This window comes from Perca fluviatilis, chromosome 7 (assembly GCF_010015445.1).
Source record: "Perca fluviatilis chromosome 7, GENO_Pfluv_1.0, whole genome shotgun sequence".
Lineage (NCBI taxonomy): Eukaryota > Metazoa > Chordata > Actinopteri > Perciformes > Percidae > Perca > Perca fluviatilis.
Genome location: NC_053118.1, coordinates 6,699,007 through 6,724,080, shown reverse-complemented (window position 1 = coordinate 6,724,080; position 25,074 = coordinate 6,699,007). Strand labels below are relative to the sequence as shown.

Below are 25,074 nucleotides of genomic sequence, written 5' to 3'. Positions count from 1 at the left end.
TAGCCACAGAGGATTAAAAAAACCATGATGGACTCTTCAGAAGAGGTAATTATCTTCACTCGAGTTTCTGCGCGATAAAGTCGCCGAACGATACCATTTTCTAAACATAGTCAGAGAACTACAGAGAGAGTTTTGTGGAGCTGATACTCTTAATTAGCTTTCTAGCTACTCATTTGGCAATGGCTTGAATGTAGCAGACGTCCATTAATTAAAAAAAGTTACGCACCAAAGCCAAATTGGTCCAAATTGGGCCCAAAGAGTTAATATTTTGTGTGGCCACCATTATTTTCCAGCGCTGCCTTAACCCTCTTCACCAGAGCTTCACAGGTTGACATTTTCACTTAGGGGTGTACTGACTTTTGTTGCCAGCGGTTTAGACATTAATGGCTGTGTGTTGAGTTATTTTGATGGGACAGCACATTTACACTGTTATACAAGCTGTACACTTAATACTTTACATTGTAGCAAAGTGTAATTTCTTCAGTGTTGTCCCATTAAAAGATATAATGAAATATTTACAAAAATGTGAGGGGTTTACTCACTTTTGTGAGATACTGTATATATTATTTGTTACTACAAAGGAAATTATTTGGATAAATGCCATGTTTTTATTTTGAATCTTTCAATTCTATTCGGTAAATGTTACATGGTCTGAAAGAAAACCAAATATTGGCCAATTTAAAAAAGGACTGCCGAATAGGAAATCCAACCGAACTCTATAAACATCTACAATGCCTTACAAATTCTTAAATGTAAAGTTTATAAACCCTTTTTTGTTCGTGTCTGTCCTTCAGGATTTAATGTATTCCTCGTTATTGTATTTTTACTTAAATAATAAAGGTTTGAAAAAAAACATACTTGAAAGTTTATTTACTATTTACTATTTAGCTGTATGTGACTTAGTTTGTACTTGATCAGATTTCAATTTGCAATTAATATAGTTTTTTTTTAGTTTTATTTAATTTCTCTGTCATGCCAAACATGTGGCCCATCCCATATGGGATTACAAGACACCAACAGCCTGTTTAACAGACATATTCTGGTCTTGCATATACAAATCATGTGGAGTAATACATGAATAACAGAAAACAAAGAACAAAAACAACAAAATATGAAATAAATGAAAAAAATATGAGAAAAGACCAAAATCGTATATACAAACAAATATCTACACATCATCTCGGTAAAGAGCTTCTTTCCTCTTCTACCAGGTTTTCTCAACATAATTGGCTAATTTATATCCTTCAAATGTGAACAGCCATCTCAGTCTTTGAGCATCATCCATATTTACAAATGGACAAATATATGTGAGAAGCCCACTTACTGCTGCTTTATGTTTCTGACTGTCATTCCACACACACAAACATGACATATTACCACTTTTCATAATTTGGCCCGAAGACTCTCTTTCTGGTAATGCACAATAAAAGCATAAAAGAAGTTCAGCTAGTGTGAAGACTTCCAACGGTCTTGGATGCTAATTATGGATGGATGGAGGAAGGGAGGGATGGATGGATGGATGATGTGTGAGGTGTGTTAGTGTTATGGTTCAATATGGGCCACCTAAAAAAACACTATTGAAAAACAAAAAGAAACCCACCACTTCTCCATTGTGTGCACCATCCTAAATGTCAGCCATAATAATTAAGAACAGTGCATTGGGGAAAAAACTTTAAAAAAGGGAAAAAAATACAGGTATTCAATTCTTGTAGAACTGTGGTGAGTCAGCCCGACTCTAAAGGGTATTTAAAGGCCATCTATATTAGCCTGATTGAAGGCTGCAGACAAAAGGACATTACAACAAAAAGGCAGCAATTAGCAAAAGTTATAGGGTCCCATTCCTTCCAAAAAAGCTAATCACCCACACCTACACCCCCACACACACACACACACACAGTCTTCAAAATTTACAATTTTGCACCATAAATCTGAATAAAGTGTGCATTAAGCATTTGTACCAGCACTATTTATATACAGTGTTTATTAAAACTAGCTCTTTCCTATTCTCTCTTATGTCTTGCCCTTTGTCAGATACAGTCAGCTGTGCATGGACTGGGTATGTCTACAAATATTCACTTGTACTTTAGCTATTTCAACATTTTATTAACTTGTACCGCCACTTTTAATATTCCATCAAGATCTCCATCATGATTGTTTTTCTTGTTTTGTTTTGTTTTGTTGCCTATTGCTCTGCTTGTTTGCATGTTTCAAGAAAATGTCAGCGTTGCTTGGCTGTGTTTTGTTGCTTGCATGTCTACACGTACTGAATGTGGATACTGTTGATGTATTACAACACTCCCATCAGTGTCACATTTAGACTCGCTTGGACGGGACTCTTTGCGTCCCTGGGTCTGGACATACGTTTAACTGACATGCGGCACAAGAACAGGACAGTTAGGTTTAGGAAAAGATGGTGGGTGGGGTTACAAAATGTACGTTTCAGTGACACGTGGGACAAGAATGGGACATGAACCCCGCTCTCCTGGGTGAAAGTCCTGTGTTGTTTGACCCATCCACCCCCCCAAACAACCTCCTTACTCAGATTGTCGGTCTTTCATACTACTCTCTACCGTTGTCTCTCTTAATACTACGTCATCTTACAGCGCCGCGGTCGAGCAGCTGCTCTAACTGGTGTGTTCCATACAGACGCTAAAGGGGGATTTTTACGTTGGTATCTGACGCTGAGCTTCAGTATTTAAAGAGTTGGGAGTGAGAACGGGTTGTGTATTACTGTACTAATGTCACGGAATGTTATGTGGACTAGCCAGACCTTCCTCCACAGCGCTGTGGAGATAGGTCTGGCAATTGCAAGACTAATTTTACAAAACATATTCATATGACATTAGAAATGTCCTATATTATATTAAAAGATATAATGAAATATTTACTAAAATGTGAGGGGTGTACTCACTTTTGTGAGATACTGTAAGTACAGGCCGATAAGCCTGTCATCAATGTTTTGTTAATTTTATTATTTGTCTTTATTTATATTTACCTTTGCTAATAATATGTTGGACTCATGTTTATGTATATTCTCAGACACATTAACTTTAGAAATTTTAAAAAAATGATTAAACAATAAATTGCCCCCCCCCCCCCACACACACCGTCCCCCCTGCATAACTCTGAGCATCCCCTGTTGGAGATCTCTGCCTTTACGCCTAAAAAGTTAAATTAGCCTCCCACTTAATGATTTGGTTAAGTCAGCCAAAAAACTAACTTAAATGAACTGACTCTTCTCCAGCCACAAGTGAAAGTGTTTTGCAGCACTGAACAGCTCGTGACAATCACCTCAATTTGGAAAGTCACCTGCCTATCAGACCCTTGAATTCTACTCAGAATCGATCCACAACAATATTTTTCAGGTATGTATGGTTGGTTGACATTTGTAAGTAACAATTCTCTTGAGAATGTTCATGATGGAGCCAGACATAGCTGATGGCAAAACCTCTATATCTGCCCTATATTTGTGCACTACGTTTAGTTGTTTTTTTTGGTCTAAGTCTAAATCACTGCAGGGTGCGGAGAGCCGTTTACAGATATCAGGGTGTCTAAATGGATTTTCTCTAACAGTCCAATGTTTATATACACCCAGAGCATTTTGCGGAGTAGAGGTTACAAAGTTACTTTTGCCCAGCAGAATTTTCAAGCTCATGTTGTTATTAATCAGGCATATCAAATTGAAACATGGCCACAAAAGTTATCTTTGCTAATTAAGTCAGGGACAACAATGTGAACATTTAAATCACACACACACACACACACACACACACACACACACACACACACACACACACACACACACACACACACACACACACACACCTTACCTATGGTGTCGCCTTGTTCATGGACCATACTGGCCAGATCCTTCATGATTTGACTGACGTCCAGCATGTCTCTCTGTGGAGAAAACACAGAGTATATACTCATGTTACACCGCTATTCAACTCAGTGTCTGACATCAGTACTGGCACTGATTGGCTGAGAACACACAATAGATACAGGAAACCCATAAACTCCTGACTTGGTAAAATGGTTAATGGTTAATATTGTCAGAATCACAATGGACAATTTAAAACAAAATCAAAGTTGGTGCAGCTGAACCAGAGATATATATTTTTTTATTCCATGCATTATTTCTCATTGTCAAAATCTAGCCTGCAATACCCACAATGCAACTTGAATGTTGACAGTCTCAAGTGGGTGCAAATAGTCATAAAAAAACCACCCAAGGTTGCCTGAACTAAGACAAAGATGCATCCTCTGAGCAACAAAAGTCACTAATACAGGGGCCTTAATATAGCCCTATGTAGCGTAACATACAGACACAAAATAACAAAAAGAGCTGGAGCTCCTTATCAATTCTGAGATTAGTTGGAGTCTGAGGCCACACTCTGACAGTGGTGGAACATAACTAAGTACAAAGGTTGAGGTACTTGTACTTTACTTGAGTCTTTTCTTTTCATGCCACTTTCTACTTCTACTCCGCTACATTTCAGAGAGAAATATTGTACTTTTTACTCCACTACATCATCTGACAGCTTTAGTTACCTTAAAAATTAAGATAAAAAAAAACACAAACAAGTTTATAAAATCCGATGTTTTATTCTAAATGAAACTAGCCAACAATAAAAGGGCCTACAAGCCCAGCTGAAATGATAAGACTACAAAATAAAACGGGAAACTGAAGCATAAAACACATGAGGATGAAAACAGGGTAAAACGCAACAGAGGGGAATAATTTAACACAAAAAAACTATAACAGAAAATCGCAACCAGCTGAGTTTGTTTACTAGAGAAGCGTAAAGTGTGTCCTCTGTTGTTTTGCCTTGTCAGTTGCTATGTTTCCATCCACATGTCAATCGAATTATCTGAAGTTCGCTAAAAACATTCATGCTATAAAGCCGGTGAAAGTGTGTTTCCATCCAACAGCTTTAAAGCGAATAAAAACCTATTGTGTCACATGCTGTTTTGCGATGAAATTGGTATATTGAATAGATTTGAGGCATTTTAAGGTGTTTCCATTCATTTTCACGTTGAATAGCACAACATTCAAGCTTACATTTGTGAACAAAGCTTGCTAGCCAAAATAGATCACGCCATCAACCTACAAATGATTAATATTGGACAAGTTGTTATAGTGCTTATGTACCAGCTGATAGCGACATATCAAGCTATAATAAGACAACAACGACGCTATCAAAACATCGCTATGATGATGCAGATGCACGTAAATGCCAACGATTTTTGCTGTCTAAAATAGCAGTTATATTTCGTTAATAAATTAAATTTCATAAGTCCCTCATCTCCTTGTTTGCCCACTTGTCTTGTCACCTGTCTTTGTTGACAACTGCCGTGTCTGCAAATCTTTATTTTTTTTTGTTTATCGCATAAGCTGTTTACCGATTAAGAGAAAATCCGATGAGCTTGAACGTACAAACTTTGTGTTGATATTTATTAAATCGAATTTCACTGTTTCCATTAGGCATTTTTCATTCAATATTACCATAAAAATGTGTAGATGGAAACATGGCTAGTGACTTTGTTTGTAATTTTAATGGACACAACGCTTCCACTGCTGAATGTTGTGTTTGGTGACCATAGGATTGGTTTGGTTTGCCGTGTGTGAGCTGATAGAGATGAGAATCAGCAGCTACAACTCTGAGGCCTTGGAATAAAAAAAATCTTGAATTTCCTTTTTGAGTTGGAAATTGTTTACATTATCAGTTATTTTGCCGATTGTATTCTTGATCAATCAGTTAATTGTTCTTGTCTATTAATTGTCAGCAAATATTGAAAAATGCCCATCATATATATATATATATATATATTGAATGCCCACCACAGTTTCCCAGAACCCAAATGTCTTGTTTTTTTCTGATCAATAGTTCAAAAACCAATGATATTCAGTTTACTCTTGGTGGATGACAAAGAACCTTTGCTAATTTGTGCATAAAATGACAACAGTTCTGGTCGTCTGCTCAATAATAGTGGCATCTAATATATTTCCCTTATTAAACTACACTTTTGATTGTTATTTGATGTCTTGTGCAACTTTAGATGCTTATTACAAGACCTCAGATGTGCACATGCATTGATTTGTGAAAATAAAATCGAAATCAAGTTCCATGTCCCTGTCTAATTGAAAAATTTGGACTTGGGTTTTATCCTATATGGTGTGTGCTTGGCTTGACTTAGCTTAAAAAAAAGCAGATCGAAGTTTTTGTTCAATTATTTCTCTGTAAGGGCACAGAGCAAACTAGTGCAGCTGTGGTTAACCACAGCAAATTTGCCGCAGTCTCCAAGCTTTGTACCTGCTCTTAGTGTTTCAGCTCAAAGCAATATGAAGGCTTATAAAACTCCTGTCTATCTCGTGCTCACAGGTCCCCCCTTTCCTCCATTATGGCTCCATGCAATCACAGCTGCGTTTGTGTAGCCTAACCCACTGGGCCATTCATCACAGGTGGCAGAGATTGCTGTGGAAACTGGCAGCCATCCTGCCACTTGGCAAAAACCATTTGATTCAAGCCAAAAATGGCCCCTGGCAAACCTTGTGATGCTAAAGACTTTTTTGTATTTATCTTTGGGCAACCCTGTCTATCATGCTATAATAGAATAACAAATGTATTTTACCTGGCAAAGTATTGGGCAATCAGGGCTCATTTCATCATAACGACATTAACAGTGTGTAACCAATTTAGCAAATAGTGTGTGGAAGTGAATAGCAGCAAGAGAGACACACACAGGGAGAAGGCAGAGATGTGATAGGTTGGGTCCCCTGCCTGAGGGCTGAGTGGGTGGCCAGGCTTCGGGCCAAGACTGTGCCCTTTTCCATATTTCATGGGCTTTAAATTCTGCTCATCTAGCAGCCACTGGATACTGGCACTGGGCTGGGAACCAGGACCGGAGATTGTTCTATCACATTTCGAACAACAGGTTTACTACAGGAGATTTTCTTATCACCCAGGGCAAGTATATTAGCACTGCTCCACTTTCTGCTTCAGTTCCTGTGGGGACCTGTAGATCTGGTGCAGGGAAGGTAGTCAGAGTCAAGGGTTGATTTCTTGGTCCGGACTAAAGAAAAGAGTTCAGTGGTCATTTCACTCTGTTTAGTCTTCACACTAGGAATACAACGATTATTGGCTCTGGAAGATTCTCGGCCCGTTTTTTGGCAGTTTGCAGATTATCTGTATCTGTGTTTTATTTGCCTGATAACCAATAAGATTAATTCATTAAAAGTGCGCTACTTTGGCTCGGCTACAGCTCTGTCTGTCCCTCTGCTTCGGTTTCACTCACCACTGAGTCTGACTTAATGTCCCGCCCACAACACTACCTGACTCTCTTTCACTGTTTATTATGTTTAAAGTTTCTAATTTATTAAATAATTGCTTAAAGCGTTTAAACAAAGTTTTGTGTTGGAGTTTGTAACATTCCAAAATCAAAATTTTGACTTAAATATTTTAATTTTCACTGTAAATGCATAGCGGGTCCAAATATCGGTTATCGGTTTTATTAACTACTACTGTAATAATCGGTATTGGCCTTTAAATAACAGTATTGGTTGATCCCTACTTCACACATGGCGTGTCCCAAATCCATACCACATGTCACCAAAGTGACAAAATAAACTATATTCAACACAGACAGTATGCATTATATATATGGCCGATCTTTGAGTGCGCTGTTGATGGATAGAATTTTCCCACAATGCAATGCAGAGCCAGAGGAGCTACTTAAAGCTGGGAAATGGTGTAGTTGTGGACAACAAAAACAAGCAATCAATCTAAAAGACATTTTCCTTTGTTTCTGTGAAGCTTAACTTGCAGTAACAGCCAGACTATGATGCATAGACTGTATGTTAGTGGATGGGACATGGGCCAAACTAAAAACTAACACCTCAAATAACTTTTTTCAAAGATGGTTTTATTCCATTTTAGGTTGTTCTGATCACGCTGATGTTTGTTCAAGTGTTAATTTTTCTGATTGGATTGGTTTTTATTGGTTATTTGATGCTATAAAATCAGGGTAAAACAAAAAGCAACAGAGATGATTTCTAGTCGCTCCCTCTTCAGTCAGTCAGCCAGCCAGCCAACTTAACCCTTGTGTTGTCTTCCCGTCCACCTTGAAAAAAAACACATTTTTCGATGTTTTTGACGCCTTTTTTTTTGTTTTAGATTTTAGAACGTTATAAATTGTAAATTTTTTCTTCTACACAATTTCAGCGCTTATTTCTGTCCCATATTTTCTGATATAAAACAAAAATTGAAAACGGGTCAATGTGACCCAAAGTCAACACAAGGTTTAAGCCGATGTTAGCTTTGTACAGATCATAGGATTTCCCAAACTGAATAATTACCGCATATATAAACACAAAACTGCCTTGCTAGCTCAATGTTGTTGTAACTTCGATATCTGCTGAAAAAAATAATTTTTCCATCAATAGACATTTAGCAAGCAATGGCGGAATAATATTGTGCAGGGTGGGGGTGTGGCCTTGACCAACTGCCACTTTGCTCGTTTGAAAGCCATGATGTCTCTCTCTCATGGGTGGGCCAAATTATCTGGGTGGGCAAAGCAGAGAAAGGGGAGGTAACCTTGCTCCTTATGACCTCATAAGGAGAAGATTCCAGATCGGCCCATCTGAGCTTTCATTTTCTCAAAGGCAGAGCAGGATACCCAGGGCTCGGTTTACACCTATCGCCATTTCTAGCCACTGGGGGACCATAGGCAGGCTGGGGGAATGCATATTAATGTTAAAAAACCTCAAAGTGAAATTTTCATGCCATGGGACCTTAATGTGTTGATTTCTTCATAAGGAAGGCTCATTACTAAGTGAGATGAGCTAAATTGGTGACCATAATAGAGCTGGTGAAGTTATCTAAATGCCAAAAGTTCATGCCATTTCCTATTTTCAAGCCAAGGAAATAGGACAATCCTTTATGGCGGGGAAACTGAAAAATGTTGTTCCATTATTCCTGGTTCCAGCTACAGACAACTTACAATGTGTGTGTTTCCGACTAACATTATCATGGTCAATAATATCACATCGCATTGTACACACCGTAAATACAAGCAGCAGGGGGGGAAACCATTCGCGTCAGCCTCTCAATGTCATTTGGAGATAACAGGAAGTTCTGAAACTACAGTATCGCCCACTTGGTTTAAAGAACTACAGAAGTACAGAAGTGTCAACAAAAGGGGTTTAGAAGTGCATCTAAAAATGCATACATCTAATCTAGGTAATTTGATAGGAGCTGCACATTTGTCTCTTTTACAAATATTGAACATGATATAATAATCTGCTAATTTAAGATTCATTTTCAATACTAGCAGCAGGGAAGCCATATCAGAATAATGAATGAACGTGTTTTCCCATTGTCCAATTTTGGGGAAAGTTTTTTTTTTTTTTACTTTACAAATGTCACGTCAATGTAACTAGAAGTGAAGTAACGTTTAATTTGAATCCAAACCACAAACTGTAACAGGATTCAGAGAAAATGGCGGACCCAAATGCAGAGACAGCAGCAGCAGGCAGTGGTGAGCTTGAGGATTTAATACAATAAAGTCCATACAACAGAAGGAGTCCTGAAGACAACAGGCAAAATAGTTCCAAACGTTGAGGAAGTCAAAAACAGGAATCACAAAAAAACAGGAACACTGAGACAAAATGGGGGTAGGCTACGCACACTCAAAATACAATACAATGATCTGACAACAGACAAAGACAACAAAGAGACTAAATACACAAGGTAACGAGGTGAAACAAGGAACAGGTGACACAAGGGTTGAGGAACAGGTGAAACACATCAGGTTGGGACAATCACAAAGGCGGGAAAACACAAGGCAGGAATTAAAACAAGGCATGACAAAGGAGAAAAACACACTACAAAATAAAACAGGAACCTGAAACATACACAACCATGACACACACCTTTCCTAAACTTAACTAAGTAGATTTGGTGCCTTAACATAACCAAACAGTGACCATTTCACAACGTTAATGACGACGTTTAAATTTGCGACCTTATGTTCAAAACCTCGACCAGTTCTCTGGTTTAGATATGAGGTCGTATATCCGCCACCACTAGGGGCGCTACTTTATGATACGCTTTAGAGGTTAGGAACAAACAACCTATATCGACTTGTTTGGCATGAATGCAGCATTAGTGATAGCTGAACTTTCTCAGCACTGTAAGGAATTCTCCATCACATCTTTCCTTCAGCACATCATGTTTTTCATCTTAGTCAAGGAAAAAAGAAAAGGTAAAAGGACATTATTTGTGACTGATTCACCCTGAGCTTGCAGCAGCTCCAAGGGGCAGTGCTCTACAGCTGGCCCTGAACTGCATGCAAACAATGAACTTCCTGTTCGGGGAACAATAAAGTGCCACAGCACGTTTGTTGCGTTCCACAAATCATAACAAGTCAAACATATTCTTAGTGCTGACGCTCCCCTGTGCTGGTCCTCTGATGCCTCCTGACAATCCTGCTGCTGTTGTTATTGTGTGTGACTGATGAAAAGAACACACTTGAGAGAAAAAAAAAAGAATGGCTCTAAGGGTTTGTATATTTTCATGAGACTAAAATGTCAGACAGCGATTCAGACATCTGTTCCATCTGACACTGGACTGCAGAGACAGCAAAAACACAATTAAACTCGAGGCCAAGATTTAAGAAAAAAAGAAGAAAAAAATCACATGCACAAGCGGCAGCATCTGATTGGCACCTCAGTCACCAGCGCTGCAAGCCTTGCATTTCTCCAGTCATAAGGATCTGTCTGATACTGGCTGATATGAACACTTGTGGGAGAGACTGCCGCTCGATCCAAAGCTTTGCAACCTGCAAATCGTTTGATAGATGATGGGCAAAAAATGGAAAAGTGACTTCTCTTTCCTGTAGTTTTCACGCTCATGTTACCTTAAGATTGTCCGATTCATCAGTTGCAAACACAATGAGAATCTTCTGTGTGATTACTTTATTCTGCTTGTGTCTTGGAAAGCATACATTCTTCATTTAAAGCCAAATTTGCTTTGCACAGTTTGATGCCTTACAAGGTATCAGCACAATGAAGATGATTAACAATCCAAGACATGACGGCGAGCGGCAGGGATTAGAGAAAGTGCCATATACAGAGCATGATTCTCCCAGCAAGAGTTTCATGCAAAGATTGCGGTTTATAGAGGCCAGAAACATGTATGTTAATATGTGATTCAGTCTTATAGTGCAGAGTGGTGATGAGACAAACTGGCATGCATGGAAGTCTCCTCTTGTGCCTGCAGAGGGAAGTGTGGCACAGCAGAGCCTCCTATCAGCCTCTTCCTGGTGAACCAGTGTCAATAATAAGAGCTGATTAAGTATGCAAGTCAGCCACGGGGAGGAAAAGTGCTGATAGACAACACGACCCTAAAGAGGCGTCTGGGAGATTTTTCACACCTTGTTCGCTGGTAGAAGTTACTTTGAACTCTGAAGTGCTCTCTCCCACGTAGTTTGCTTCTTTTGGCCAAATGAGAGCACAGCAATCAGAGCGAGACCTCTATGAGAGAGAAGTCTCTCAGTACATTTCCGAACCAAATTGACACCTCCTCTGGACTCTGAACGTGATCTGACTGTGATCAAACTACAGAAAGCACTTGCCATCATACGCTGTCTGCTCATGTGACTACATTCATTCACATAAATTAGTTCTGGGTACTGACAGGGTATCTCAACCTTCTCCTGGCTATGGCCCTATTTTAAGGTCCTGACATTTTTAATGAACCAAGCAGTTAGTGTTTTTCCCTCCATTTCTTCAAAGGGTAACTTCATTTTTTTTTATCTGGACCCTATTACCTATGTTTTTGTGTCTAAGTGACTGATGAGAACAACAATCTTTGACATTGGTCCAGTATTAAGCAAGAACGCTGGCAGTAGCGAAAACAAGCTACAATGTAATGTTGATGGGCAATTGTGCACCTTCAGTTTCTATCCACTGTAGTGCTGTTTTTGCCACTGATAGGCTCAGATTATTATTCTAAGTGTCTGACAACATTATGGAAAAGATCCCTACAGAGATAGACCTTTTTGTTAAAGAGTAAGGTCATTTTTGTTTAACATAAAACAGCCCCGAAATCACAATCACCAAATTCACCAGACTCCATTAAAGTAAACATTTATTTTCGTAAAACACTCAAAACTATCCTTGTACTGTTGCAACAATCACATTACCTTGCTGTAGATCAATAAAGGTGTATTGTATGTTATGGCAATCACTGATGGGGATTTCCTGGAATTGTCTTTCTTCTTTCTTTCTTTTACTTTTCAGATTTTTGTTTGATAAAAAAAACGGAAAACATGACCCTGACATTACCTTATAGTTTGCTTATTATCATATTATTACTATTCTGTTACCCTCTAGACATTGCTATTGTTATTATGAGATATAACCTGGTTGTTGCCTTTATAATTACTAGTGATGGTCAAATGAAGCTTCGCAAACCACTGTCTTTATTTTCTGAGCTCTCTGTTCAACGAAAAAGGTTAAAGGGATGGCAGTTCAGTGTGTTTTCAACCCTTTGTTGAACAGAGAGCGCCATCTAGTGAGCTCAGAAAATAAAGACAGTGGTTCGCGAAGCTTCATTTGACCATCACTAATAATTAACATTGTATTACCCACTTGTTTCCACCATATAACCACCCTATTACCTTGTAATTACGGAGCTACAATGTGCTACCACAGTCTTTATGGCATTATTTTTGCTCCACACTGACGTAGTGTAATAGAGTAAAAGTTTGACATCATCATGCCAGTGCTGTGCAAACAGATGAGAACAGTGGAACATGCGCTGTATTGTGTTTTGGACGGTAAATTGTTGTGTATCTCAGGTGTAGATGGTTTAGGGAGCACATCACTTGACTGCCATGTCAACTGTGTTTGACTGTACTCAGTGACGTAGCCACTCTTCTTAGGCACATTAGTCATCATTCGCTGTCAACACTTGTCATTTCAAGTCCTGTTTCCACTGCATACTGGCAAATCCATAGCCCACCATGGAGGAAGCATTTTTTCACTATGTGCTGAGCAGCTCAGTGGAACTCTGTGTTCCAATCAACCCTGAATATATACTGAACAAAATTATAAACGCAACACTTTTGTTTTTGCCCCCATTTTTCATGAGCTGAACTCAAAGATCTAAGACTTTTTCTATGTACACAAAAGGCTTATTTCTCTCAGATATTGTTCACAAATCTGTCTAAATCTGTGTTAGTGAGCACTTCTCCTTTGCCGAGATAATCCATCCACCTCACAGGTGTGGCATATTAAGATGCTGATTATTGCACAGGTGTGCCTTAGGCTGGCCACAATAAAAGGCCACTCTATAATGTGCAGTTTTATCACACAGCACAATGCCACAGATGTTGAAGGTTTAGAGGGATCGGGCAATTGGCATGCTGACTGCAGGAATGTCCACCAGAGCTGTTGCCCATGAATTGAATGTTCATTTCTCTACCATAAGCCGTCTCCAAAGATGTTTCAGAGAATTTGGCAGTACATCCAACCGGCCTCACAACCGCAGACCACGTGTAACCACACCAGCCCAGGACCTCCACATCCAGCATCTTCACCTCCAAGATCGTCTGAGACCAGCCGTCCAGACAGATGCTGCAACAATCGGTTTGCATAACCAAAGAATTTCCGCAACTGTCAGAAACCGTCTCAGGGAAGCTCATCTGCATGCTCGTCATCCTCATCAGGGTCTCGACCTGACTGCAGTTCGTCATCGTAACTGACTTGAGTGGGCAAATTCTCACATTCGATGGAGTCTGGCACTTTGGAGAGGTGTTTTTTTCACAGATGAAGCCCGGTTTACACTGTACAGGGCAGATGGCAGACAACGTGTATGGCTTCATGTGGGTGAGCGGTTTGCTGATGTTAACGTTGTGGATTGAGTGGCCCATGGTGGCGGGGGGGTTATGGTATGGGCAGGCGTATGGTATTAACAACAAACACAGGTGCATTTTATTTATGGCATTTTGAATGCACAGAGATACCGTGACGAGATCCTGAGGCCCATTGTTGTGCCATTCATCCACTACCATCACCACATGTTGCAGCATGATAATGCACGGCCCCATGTTGCAAGGATCTGTACACAATACCTGGAAGCTGAAAACATCCCAGTTCTTGTATGGCCAGCATACTCACCGGACATGTCACCCATTGAGCATGTTTGGGATATTCTGGATCGGCGTATACGACAGCATGTTCCAGGTCATGCTAATATCCAGCAACTTCGCACAGCCATTGAAGAGGAGTGGACCAACATTCCACAGGCCACAATCAACAACAGATTTTCTCGGCAAAGGAGAAGTGCTCACTAACACAGATTTGTGAACAATATTTGAGAGAAATAGGCCGTTTGTGTACATAGAAAACAGTCTTAAATCTTTGGTTTTTGCCCCCATTTTTCATGAGCTGAACTCAAAGTGTTGCATTTATAACTTTGTTCAGTGTATATAGATCAGTCTGTCCTTTCTCCTTACATAAACTCAAGTTGAACAAAGCAAGATTTTTATGTAAATATCCAGACATTTTATCTCTTTAAATCAAACAGTGGGCTGCAACATAGACAAGTGTTCCAAGCATACTCAGTGAGTACGTTTACATGCACACGTTTAATATTCCACTATTATTCTGAATGTGACAATATTACGAATTTGATACAGGTCATGTTAACGGAATATTCTGTTTATATATTCTCAATGAAGCCTTTGAGATGGGCTGCAGTAGAGATGCATTAGCCTGGGAAAACTCTGACGAACTTCCAGCAAATTTGAGATTTGCCCTGCAATTCAGTCTGGCCAAGAGCCCATTCCTAATTTTTCCAAATCGAGGCACCAATCACAACCGTTGAAGTGGGCTTCACACAATGACAATAACGTAGCGACGGCAAGCAGCTTTTTGTTTACATTCAACATGACGGCCACCGAAGCGCAGAAGCCCATTGATGCCGCTGTCGCTGCTACGTCACCCGGATCGTTGGTCTGATTGGTTGAAGGACTATCTAATTGCGCCCAGAGACATTTGAGAGGCGTCTGTTGGTGACGCCCCTTTGGAAATAAGCTGTGAATGAACCTTCCCCAGACCCACTCTGAGTTACAACTGAGAAGGGTCTGATGTCAACCAGGCTAGAGATGCATGGCCAAATGAAAACAAAAGGAGAAACACAGCTACTTTTCAACATTATGAAAGACTTGGATGTCAACAGATTTTTGGATATGCACAAACATCGCAACGCTGACCTTTAAGAAGGTGGTTGAAGGAATGAAAGAGGGAGGCTGTGTTCGCACAGTCCAACAAGTCCGCCACCCCTGGAAAACTTAAAAAAAAATCCTATTTTACATGGCTGCATGTAAACGGGAATATTAGTGGAATATTCACTTTCATTAGCCATGGAAAAAGCTTAGTTGGAATATTGTCTTTTTTGGAATAAGGGCAAAAACTGGAATATTATTTGAATGAAAACATTATTTACATTAGATGTAGATACATATCAGCACACTATACTTGAATTCAGATGGTTACTGGCAAGACATCCTCTCAGTGTTGAGTCAAAACAAAAGACTGTGTCCTTTATAACAGCAAGTGATGCCCCCTCCTGAGAGAGATGGGCCTCTTCATCACCTCCACACCTATATACCCCTCTACACCCCTCTACACCCCACTACACATGAAGCACCCATGTGGGTCCGTAATGTAGCTTTTCTTTACTTGGCATCACATGCTGTGTTATAAAATCCCTCCATCATATTACATTTAAAGGTTACCTCAACTCTCCTGCACCTTAAGCGTTTAATTACATAATTACACTCTCTATGTGGCATTTCTGTGCTTCAGTGAGAAGACAGAGACCTTCTGCTGTTACTTAATTTAAAGAGAAACATGAAAAGATTTCTTGTTAACATGTTTCAATGGAAGTCCACATACTTAATTATGTTCTATACTGCAGGTGCTGGGTAATCATTCTGCAAACTGACACATGGGCAGACCTCTAGCCTCTGTTATGTCTCATAATGTTCTTTACTTCCATATGACAGATGTCTTCTTCTATCTGAATGAATTTAAACTCATTCACGTACAATCAAGTACCAAGTATCTCTAACTACTAACAGACAAAAACTATGAATCATGCTGAAGCCACATGTCCTCATAGCTAAACGACAGAATAGGTTGATTGCCAATGACTCCCAAAATGACATATATGACCGTTTTATTTAACGTCTGATACGATGCATGGTGGCCAGTTCAAATGCGTGTCTGTAACATGTGACAGCAGTGGCAGTTTTAATTATGTGACCGTTCTACAACATAACGGTCACAGTTTTACACATGTAGTTAATGTTGTGGATGTTTCTATGTAATGGACTTAGGTCCATAAACTGACCGCTGACTTTTGGTTTCACATGGGACACAAACCTGAGTGAAAGTCCTGTGTTTGTTTGATATTAAATCATATGTGATAGACAGGTATGTCTCTATAATTAAAAAGGATGTCAAAAGATGGTCTTACCTGATGACCAGGTGTGTGAGAGAATCTCAATAACTGCTCTTTGGTTTGGAAAAACAAACTCAAAGCTTCCTCGTATGATGTCATGAGCGTCTGTGGTTAATCAGGCTATTATCAAACTGATTAGCTAAATTTACATTGGCTTGCACCAGCCTAGCAGCTGCCATTTCGCCCCAGTCAAATAAACAATGTTGTTTTTGGTCAATGTATAAAACCAGCGTATGTAGTCCCGCATTCCCAGTGTGAGAGACCAGTTGCTAGAACTTAAAAATGCAAATGCAGTTTGCCAATGCCATTTCATTTAGTCAGGAAAACAGCATGACAACACTGACATGTAATTGCAATCGAACAAGGAATGCTGTGCTTGAGCACTTACAAATTTCTCAATGCTTCGGTTTGCATGTAGGTACCCTCATTATGCTACCGTTGAAGTGTGGTGCTATTTTGAGCCTTGTTAATGGTATAAAATAGTGATTTCTTTTGACTTTACCTGTGCCCCGACGACTAGCGTTATAAGCCAATTAGCGGTTTGTTAAACTAAAACTGGTCACCTTCGATTAGCATGAAAACATATCCCAGAGAACGTTCAACTCGGTACACGTGTTATTAACCCCTAGGTTCATTTTTCGCCGGATTTGTTCTGTTATGCGTCTGTTAACGTTAGCTTTTATGTCACATTGCTATTTCACATTGTTATGACAGTTTAGTCTGGGAAAACTTTCACTGAGAACTAATTTAGCTCAGCAGCTGGAGGCCAGACCAATCAGGAAACTGTGGGGAGTGTTTGGATGATGACTGTTTGTTGATTGGTGTTTAAGAACAATCATTACTTAGCTTCACATTAGACTAATAATATGAATTAATAATAATAATAATAATAATAAACAACATTCTGTAAATACATGGTCTTCCCTTCAATTATATTCAAAATCTGACTTCTTGGAAAAAGCTTAAGGAATTTAACAAATTGGAAATCGGAGACAAAGAATGCCTGCAGGGTTGTAGTTTGAAAATCAAAGACCAATGACAGCCTAGTAAGTGGCATTTTTGTCCAGTAAGTATAGTAAGGGGTCATATTGATGTCTGAGTAAATGAATGAAACCAAAAATACATTGTAGTCACAGATTATAAGAAACATAGCTATATAAAGATATGGATGATCAAAGTGGCTTGGATAAAAGGACAAATATGTTTATCTGCTGTTCTCCGTCATGCGCAGTCATTCGCCCTCCCCCCCCCCCAAACACATTCGCACTCTCCTTGATAAGTGCGCTTAATGCTGATATGAAATTCTCCGCACATCTCCCACCCAAGCCCAAAGGCATTGGGCGACAGGACACAGTGTCACTGCCACAGCAGAAAAACCGTTAAGCAGATTTGCTTGCACGCTTACTGGTGAGAAAAGGGTGGAGGAAAAAAAACGATGACATTTTTCCCACACCGACTGCATGAGAGACATCTCTTTTTTGCCCTTACTGAGTAAACAGTTTATAAATGTAAAATCGTGTTTCCTCAGTGGCGGTAGCCCAAGGACCTAACACCCCTGAATATGATAACGCGATGCCAGCAGCAGGGCCTGAAGGACAGCGAGGAGACCGAGCTGAAAATATTACAGACAGAGGTTACATCTGCTTCCTCTTCTGTGATTTCTAAATAACAAGCATGGAGGCATCAAATGACATTTACTCCTGTTGTTGTCAGTGAATAACATTTGTGCATTTGTACTTTGTGCCTAAGGGTCTGTCCATATGTCCAGCCCAAGTCCTCCAAAATGAAATGACAAAATGCGTAGTTTGTCCAAGCCCCTCAGAGCACAGACAGTGGCAGTTCTAGACATAGACGGTAAAATTAATGGACAAAGCGACGCCGTAAACTTCCACGGAGACCAGTGAAGTCTATTAGAAGCACTTTTCCGGTGATGGCTGAGCGTTACTGCGCAGCCTCAAACTGAGCTTGACGACGTAGATGTGACGTGAGCAACCTGTCTGAAAGTTGTAAGTCTTCTGGTAGCGGTGCCAAGAGAAACCTCAATCATTCCCAATCTTGCAGAGACGGAGAGCGTAGGTATATGTAAGGAGATAACATAGGCACAGGCTAATTATTGCTAACTAAAATGCTAGTTAACATTAGTAATTCAACTTAAACAGCTAATGTAAATCGAAACTGCCTGCCCGTAATAATTTACGTGCTGTGCCGATTATTTTCTTTACTATTGTCTTACTTTTGTGGTAATGACAAAGCCTGAGAGAAAAAAAAATACAGTGTGAAGAGTGTCACTGATCAGTAGGAACTTAAAGGTCCAGTGTGTAACGTGTTTAGTTGCTCATTATCAAAATCAGTGTTGCCCGTTCACAAACTTGTCCTTTTTCATGAATATTGACCACCACCAGTATTCCTTTTGGCTTGAAATTTTACATTTGCAATCGCATGAACTGGAGTAGACTCATGCGCCATCTTGAAATACGTTAGCCGGTAAGGGACATACAGGACATGCTGTACATACTTTCGCGTTTTCGCTGTCACATGATAAACTCACAGATGCTGCTAATGCTGCTAATGGGTATCGTAGCTTCCTGGCCCCGGCCGGTGTTGGCACTATGGTGGGGCATTCGAGGGCCGTGCCCCCCCTATCGGTCACTAATGCCCCTCCTACCACAGGCCATGGCGTGGCAAAAAAATATCCTCATGAAGACTGTTGGTGAAAAAGCAAAAAACCTTCTCAGACACTGGTGAATTGCTGCAAATTGAATAAAAAATTCGGCCTGTGCTCGAACAGTGTAGGAAACCTGATCTATAGACTACCTATATTAATAATACCTTCCAAAACGGCAGGCATTACGGCCCTCAGGGACAGCTTCAATATACCAGACCTATATGATAAGATTTAACAGAACTATATATTATAGGCTATCCAGACAACCCTTAGTGATAAAGGTGAAGAATATATATAATATTTATATATAAAAAAAACACTTGACAAAAACACAGACAAACAGCTGTCTGACATTTCCCTCTGGAAACAGCCGGTTTCCCCCAGAGTGGCGAGGACCTGTATTTGGACCAGGATGGCACGGTTCCGGCGCGTTGCCCTCTCTACTGGACCCAATTCAGTACATAGATCCAAGAGCACAGCTTTAGGGAATTTAAATCGGCATATCAGCCAGTCATCGTCATGGTCCCTGAATTCTTTTTCTTTCCTGATTCTTCCATTAGCGTAGTCCTCCTGCAGGACCAGCAGTGCCATCATGCAGCATTACACAAGGGTTCACCGCAGAATTTTATGTTTACAACATATTATGATTGTTAACACCATGCCAAAATCACAGCATCAACTAGTGGTATCCCCCACCCCGAGATACAATTTGAAGATGAAAGTCTAATAGGCAAACACACATTTCTTCATGCAGGCTTAGTCATGAACAGTATTAAAGTTAGGACCAATAATGAGGACAATAACTGTACCGATTGCGCGAGAGCTTAACGGCTGTATTTTGACATTTGATGATATATGCACAGTATCAAAGACTAGAGATTTCAACTTTTCTAGGCCGATTCCGATTTTCATTGAGTTAGGCCTGTCAATACCGATTTTAGCCAATTCCGATTTAATTATTTCTAACCACTTTACAGCACACACAAATTTAGTTATTGTAGCATTGACCGGCATGAAATTGGCATATGTCAGACTGACCTGCCGGTCGCCGGTCATGGCCGAGCACGTAATAACGATCACCGGCCGGTCTATCAGTGCATCTCTATTAAAGACAGATATTTAGTTATTTACACTGTGTTCTGCAGTTATCTAATGGTAGGGTATTTGATGCTATCCTGTATTCCATGCAGTCGGGCCATCTCCTCCTCCTGTGCTCCGTAACAGACTCTTTAAACATTAATAACAAACTTTTATTAAAAATTTGAGTTTGGATTTTACAAGGTGTTTATGGAACAATTATCACTCAGTACAAGTGCAAATAGCACTGCTGGATTTAAATTAAAAAGTTTCTTACTGTATATTAAAAAGGAGATACAAAATGACAAGCCAGCTGAAATCTGCCACTCTTTCTCTCTCCTACGCACGGTGTGTTCCCAATTAAGTGGAGTAAGTAAAGTTACATAGATCTGCTACGTGGTGGCATGATATGGAAATTAACAAAAAAATACGAAATTCGCTAATGAAATAATAATTAATAATAATAATAAAGAAAAACGTTTTTCGTTTTTGATCAACATTTCTGTTGTGTTGGACTATGTTGCTACTGCGTTAAAATATTTCTCACAAAGGCAGTGCCCCCCGGCCGATGACCCAATGCCCCTCCAGTAGATCTGCTCTGGCACCGACTCTGGCCCCGGCAAGTTTGAAAAAGGAAACATGGAGGACCACACATATTCCAAATCCAAATTTCAGGAACAGGAGTCTTCTTCTTCGCCCAGACAAAGAAAAAGGATATTGAAAAGAGCAAGAACTGCACATTTGAACTGCGTGGTGCGAGAGAGTTGATTGCAATAAATGATCTCAACGCTAGATGGGAGAAATTCCTACACATTGCACCTTTAAAGCAATCATTAGTCAATAATCAAGTGGAGAGGAATATCAGCATTTGGATTTCGCAGAAGGCTGATATTCTCATTATCTTGAGGGAGCAGTACGTGATGTGCCATCAAACTGTTAGCTTTAAGGGAAATCAATATGGTTTTGATTGCCGGGGTTAATAAAAAATTATTGTGCTAATAAACCACTTTCTCTGAGATCCTTTTCTACCCTGAGTGTAAACGTTGTAGTGTTTGTCTACTGGGATGATTTATCTGCTGGTGTTTCCCACTGTACCTGTCTTCACTCAAGGGTAAACTCTGTGGAGAGATTGTCCCGAGGATGCATTGGTAGGACAGGCACGCTTTGCCGTGGGCCTTTTTTCCCCCTCTTTCGACTGGGCCAGGTGTTTTATTCAGATTCCCCTTGAAAGCTGTCCTCTGTTATGCCCTGAGTTTTTTTTTTTTTTTTATGAATTCATTTTTGATTAAATGATCTCCCGTGCCAAAGCATATAAAGTGCAGCTGGGAGGTGACAGTCTAACGGGGGGGTTGGAATGTGCAGAAAGTGCTGCGGAGGCTGGATACTAATATTCTGAATATTTCTTGTGGAATAATATAACTATACTCAAGGATGTCCACAAATTAAATTACAAAAATGAACTCCCCTCAGGGCACTCTTTTCTAAACTCGGTTTAATTAATACAGCCAGACATGATGTTACCCAGTTAGTTTTTGTAGTTGTTTAGTATTTCTTTTTTTTATTTGAGTATTAAATTCAAAGCTGTTTTTAATAAGAAGGTCCTAATTAAATACCATATTGTCTTCATTTGTTTGATAACAATCAACACTTTCAGCTGACTATATGTTGTGCTTTGCAAGATATATTGAAGCCCAGCTTTCATAGCTGGTATTGCAATGGGTCTGTAATTTTTTTTCTTTCAATTAACAAAATGATATTACACATGCACAAGTTGTAACAAGCTTCAGAGAAATGGCGGACCCAAATGCATAGACGACAGAGCAGTGTCGAGTTCAAAAGATTTAATAAGCAAAAGGGTACAACAAAAAGAGCCCTGAAGAAGCAGGCAAAATAGTTCCAAAAATGTTGAGCAATCCAAAAGACCAGGGACACGAAACAAACTGGAACACTGAGACAAAGGGGTACACTCCACACACTAACACAACATAACACAACGACCGGACAACAGACAGAGACAACACAGAGACTAAATACACAAGGTAACGAGGTGAAACAAGGAACAGAATACACGAGGACTCAGGAACAGGTGAAACCCATCAGGGTGGGGCAGACAATCACAAAGGCGGGAAAACACAAGGCAGGAAGTAAAACAAGACATGACATGGGAGAAAACAGACTACAAAATAAAACAAGAAACAGAGACATACACAACAAGTGTGCAATATTTATTTTTTCAGGATGACAAAGGTGATGTGGGTTATGTGAAAGGTGCTTCTAACTGTGTGTAAACTAAGTGTATTATTTGTATTTTTCCAGCTTAGCACTAACCCTACACGGTAGCGGTGTTGAAAAACTGTTCCCTCATTCACTCACTCACTATTCCCTACATAATGTTTATCAAATAGTGAACTATATAGGGATTGATCAAACACGGTTGCGTCAGTAGATGCGCCGGTTATATGTGTGAAGGAGGCGGGCGCACCCAGCATCGTGTAAACAAACCGAAACAAAAATACTTCTTATACGTCCCTGAAACAAAGCACTCAGGGCACACAAAACAGAGCACTCAGGAAGAGAGTAAAAGATTGTTAATATGTTGCATGTTACATTTCCACGGTTTAGAAACTAAAGCCCACTCCATTTTTCAGTGTGCCGATGTGCAATCGGCACAATGACTATTGTTTCTCATACTTATTATTATTATTCCGTCCGTTTTTTGTCCCGCTAAGGCTCACGAAGCTTTGCCAACACGCGCACACAAATGACATCATCACGTGTGTAACGCTCGGGAATGGTGTGCTATGTGTTTTCTAAGAGATTTGCCGCACGGTTTTCACGAAATCGTCAAAAAACGCCAGTGCAAATACGCATAGACTTGAATGGGAAATCGTCGAAATCGCTTAACATCGCTCAAAACAAGCCCCGTTTGGGACTATGCTGTATCGCCATACTTTAATGTAGAAAAAAGATTAAAAGTTTAAACCGAAGACAAGATTTTGGCCTTTATTGGGCTGAATGGGCTTTCGGATATCAAGCACGGTTTCTACGAAATCACAGTTTACGTATCGTCGTCTTTTCAGACCGTTTCAGATTTTCCCATGTGTGTGTATGGGGCCGGAATGTTGAGAGTTAGAGTGGGAGTCAGAGTGTGGAGCTGAAGTACGATTCTCGGAATTTTTTCCAAACAAATTGCTCTCCCTCCTACAGTTTTCACTCTTCATACATCATACTTGGTCAAAATGTAGGAAATTTTGTGGCGGTCGCAGACATGTGACTATGGAATCCACCGGACATACACTTTTTGCTCTAGACACTCCAACTGCCGATAGAAACAGTGGAGTTGCAGTACGATTCGCTGAAATTTTTTCCAAACAAACTGCTCTCTCCCGTACAATTTTCACTCTACATACATCAAAGTTGGGCTAAATGTAGGAAATCTTGTCCCGGTCGCAGACATGTGACTATGGAATCCACCGGACCTTTACTTTTTGTTATGTTGAAACCAACTGCCGATAGAAACTGTAACAAAAATGAAGCTGCAGTACTTCTTCAGACCGGTTGAGATTTTCCATTGTGTTTCTATGGGGAGAGAATGCTGAGAGCTAGAGGGTGAAGCTGCATTATGATTCTTTGAAAGTTTTCCAAACAAATTGCTGTCTCCCCTACAGTTTTCACTCTTTATACATCATAGTTGGTCAAAATGTAGGAAATTTTGTGACGGTCGCAGACATGTAACTATGGAATCCAACTGTTTGTTACCTGCTCTGTGTCCCATATATTTCATACCACAAACATAAAAACCACATCAATGCGTTCGCCAGACTTTTATCTCTCTGGTGATCATAATATTTTGCCGTTTGGACCCACGGTTTTTGACTTACAGAACAAACTTATGAGTATTAATTATCATTACATGTATATGTTTGACCCATGGAAGACACTGTCTCCCCCTCCCTACCCCTGCACTGTGGAAATCACCATAGCAACAAGTTCTGACACAGACACATTCTATCATGGAGACTTCTGGAAGGAAGGGAGGGGGGGAGAGGGAGGGAGAGGGAGGGATAGAGAGGGAGGGAGGGGGAAGAAGGGAGGGAGAGGGAGGGATAGAGAGGGAGAGAGGGGGAAGAAGGGAGGGAGAGAGAGGGAGAGAGAGGGAGGGAGGGAGAGAGGGGGAGGGAGAGAGGGAGAGAGAGGGAGGGAGGAAAGGAGGGAAAGAGAGAGAGAGGAAGGGAGAGAGAGGGAGAGAGGAGGGAAGGAGGGGAAGGAGGGAGAGAGGGAGGGAGGGAAGGAAGGAGGGAGAAAGAGGAAGAGAGAGCGAGAGTGAAAGAGAGGGAGAGAGAGGTAGAGAAGGAGGAGCGAGAGGAAGAGAGAGGGAAGGAGGGAGAGAGAGGGAGGAAGGGAGAGAGAGGGAGAGAGGAGGGAAGGAGGGAAGGAGAGAGGAGGGAAAAGGAGGGAGAAAGAGGAAGAGAGAGCGGGAGGAAAGAGAGGGAGAGAGAGGAGAGAGGGAGAGGAGGAGGAAGGAGGAGGAGAGAGGAGAGAGAGGAAGGAGGAGGAGGAGAGGAGCGAGGAAGGAGGAGGAGGAAGGGGGAGAGGGAGGGAAGGAAGGGGAGAGAGAGGAATGGAGGGAGAGAGAGGGAGGAGGAGAGAGAAAAAGGGAGAGAGAGAGGGAGAGAGGGGGGAGAAGAGGAGGGGGAGGAGGAGAGAGAGGGGGGGGAAGGAGAGAGAAAGGAGAGAAGGAGGGAGAGGAGAGGAGGAAGGAGGAGAGAGGGATACACACACACACACACACACACA

At 40.5% G+C, this 25,074-nt stretch overlaps 1 protein-coding gene across 1 annotated transcript in view; it reads right to left on the bottom strand.

Annotated features, from left to right (window-relative positions):
* Positions 1-25,074, bottom strand: part of tsnare1 (T-SNARE Domain Containing 1) — a 168,749-nt gene that overhangs the window by 81,520 nt on the left and 62,155 nt on the right. Inside the window, exon 6 of the mRNA XM_039807192.1 lies at positions 3,831-3,903. Coding sequence (XP_039663126.1) covers positions 3,831-3,903 — 73 coding nt within the window. The remainder of the gene's footprint in view (positions 1-3,830; positions 3,904-25,074) is intronic.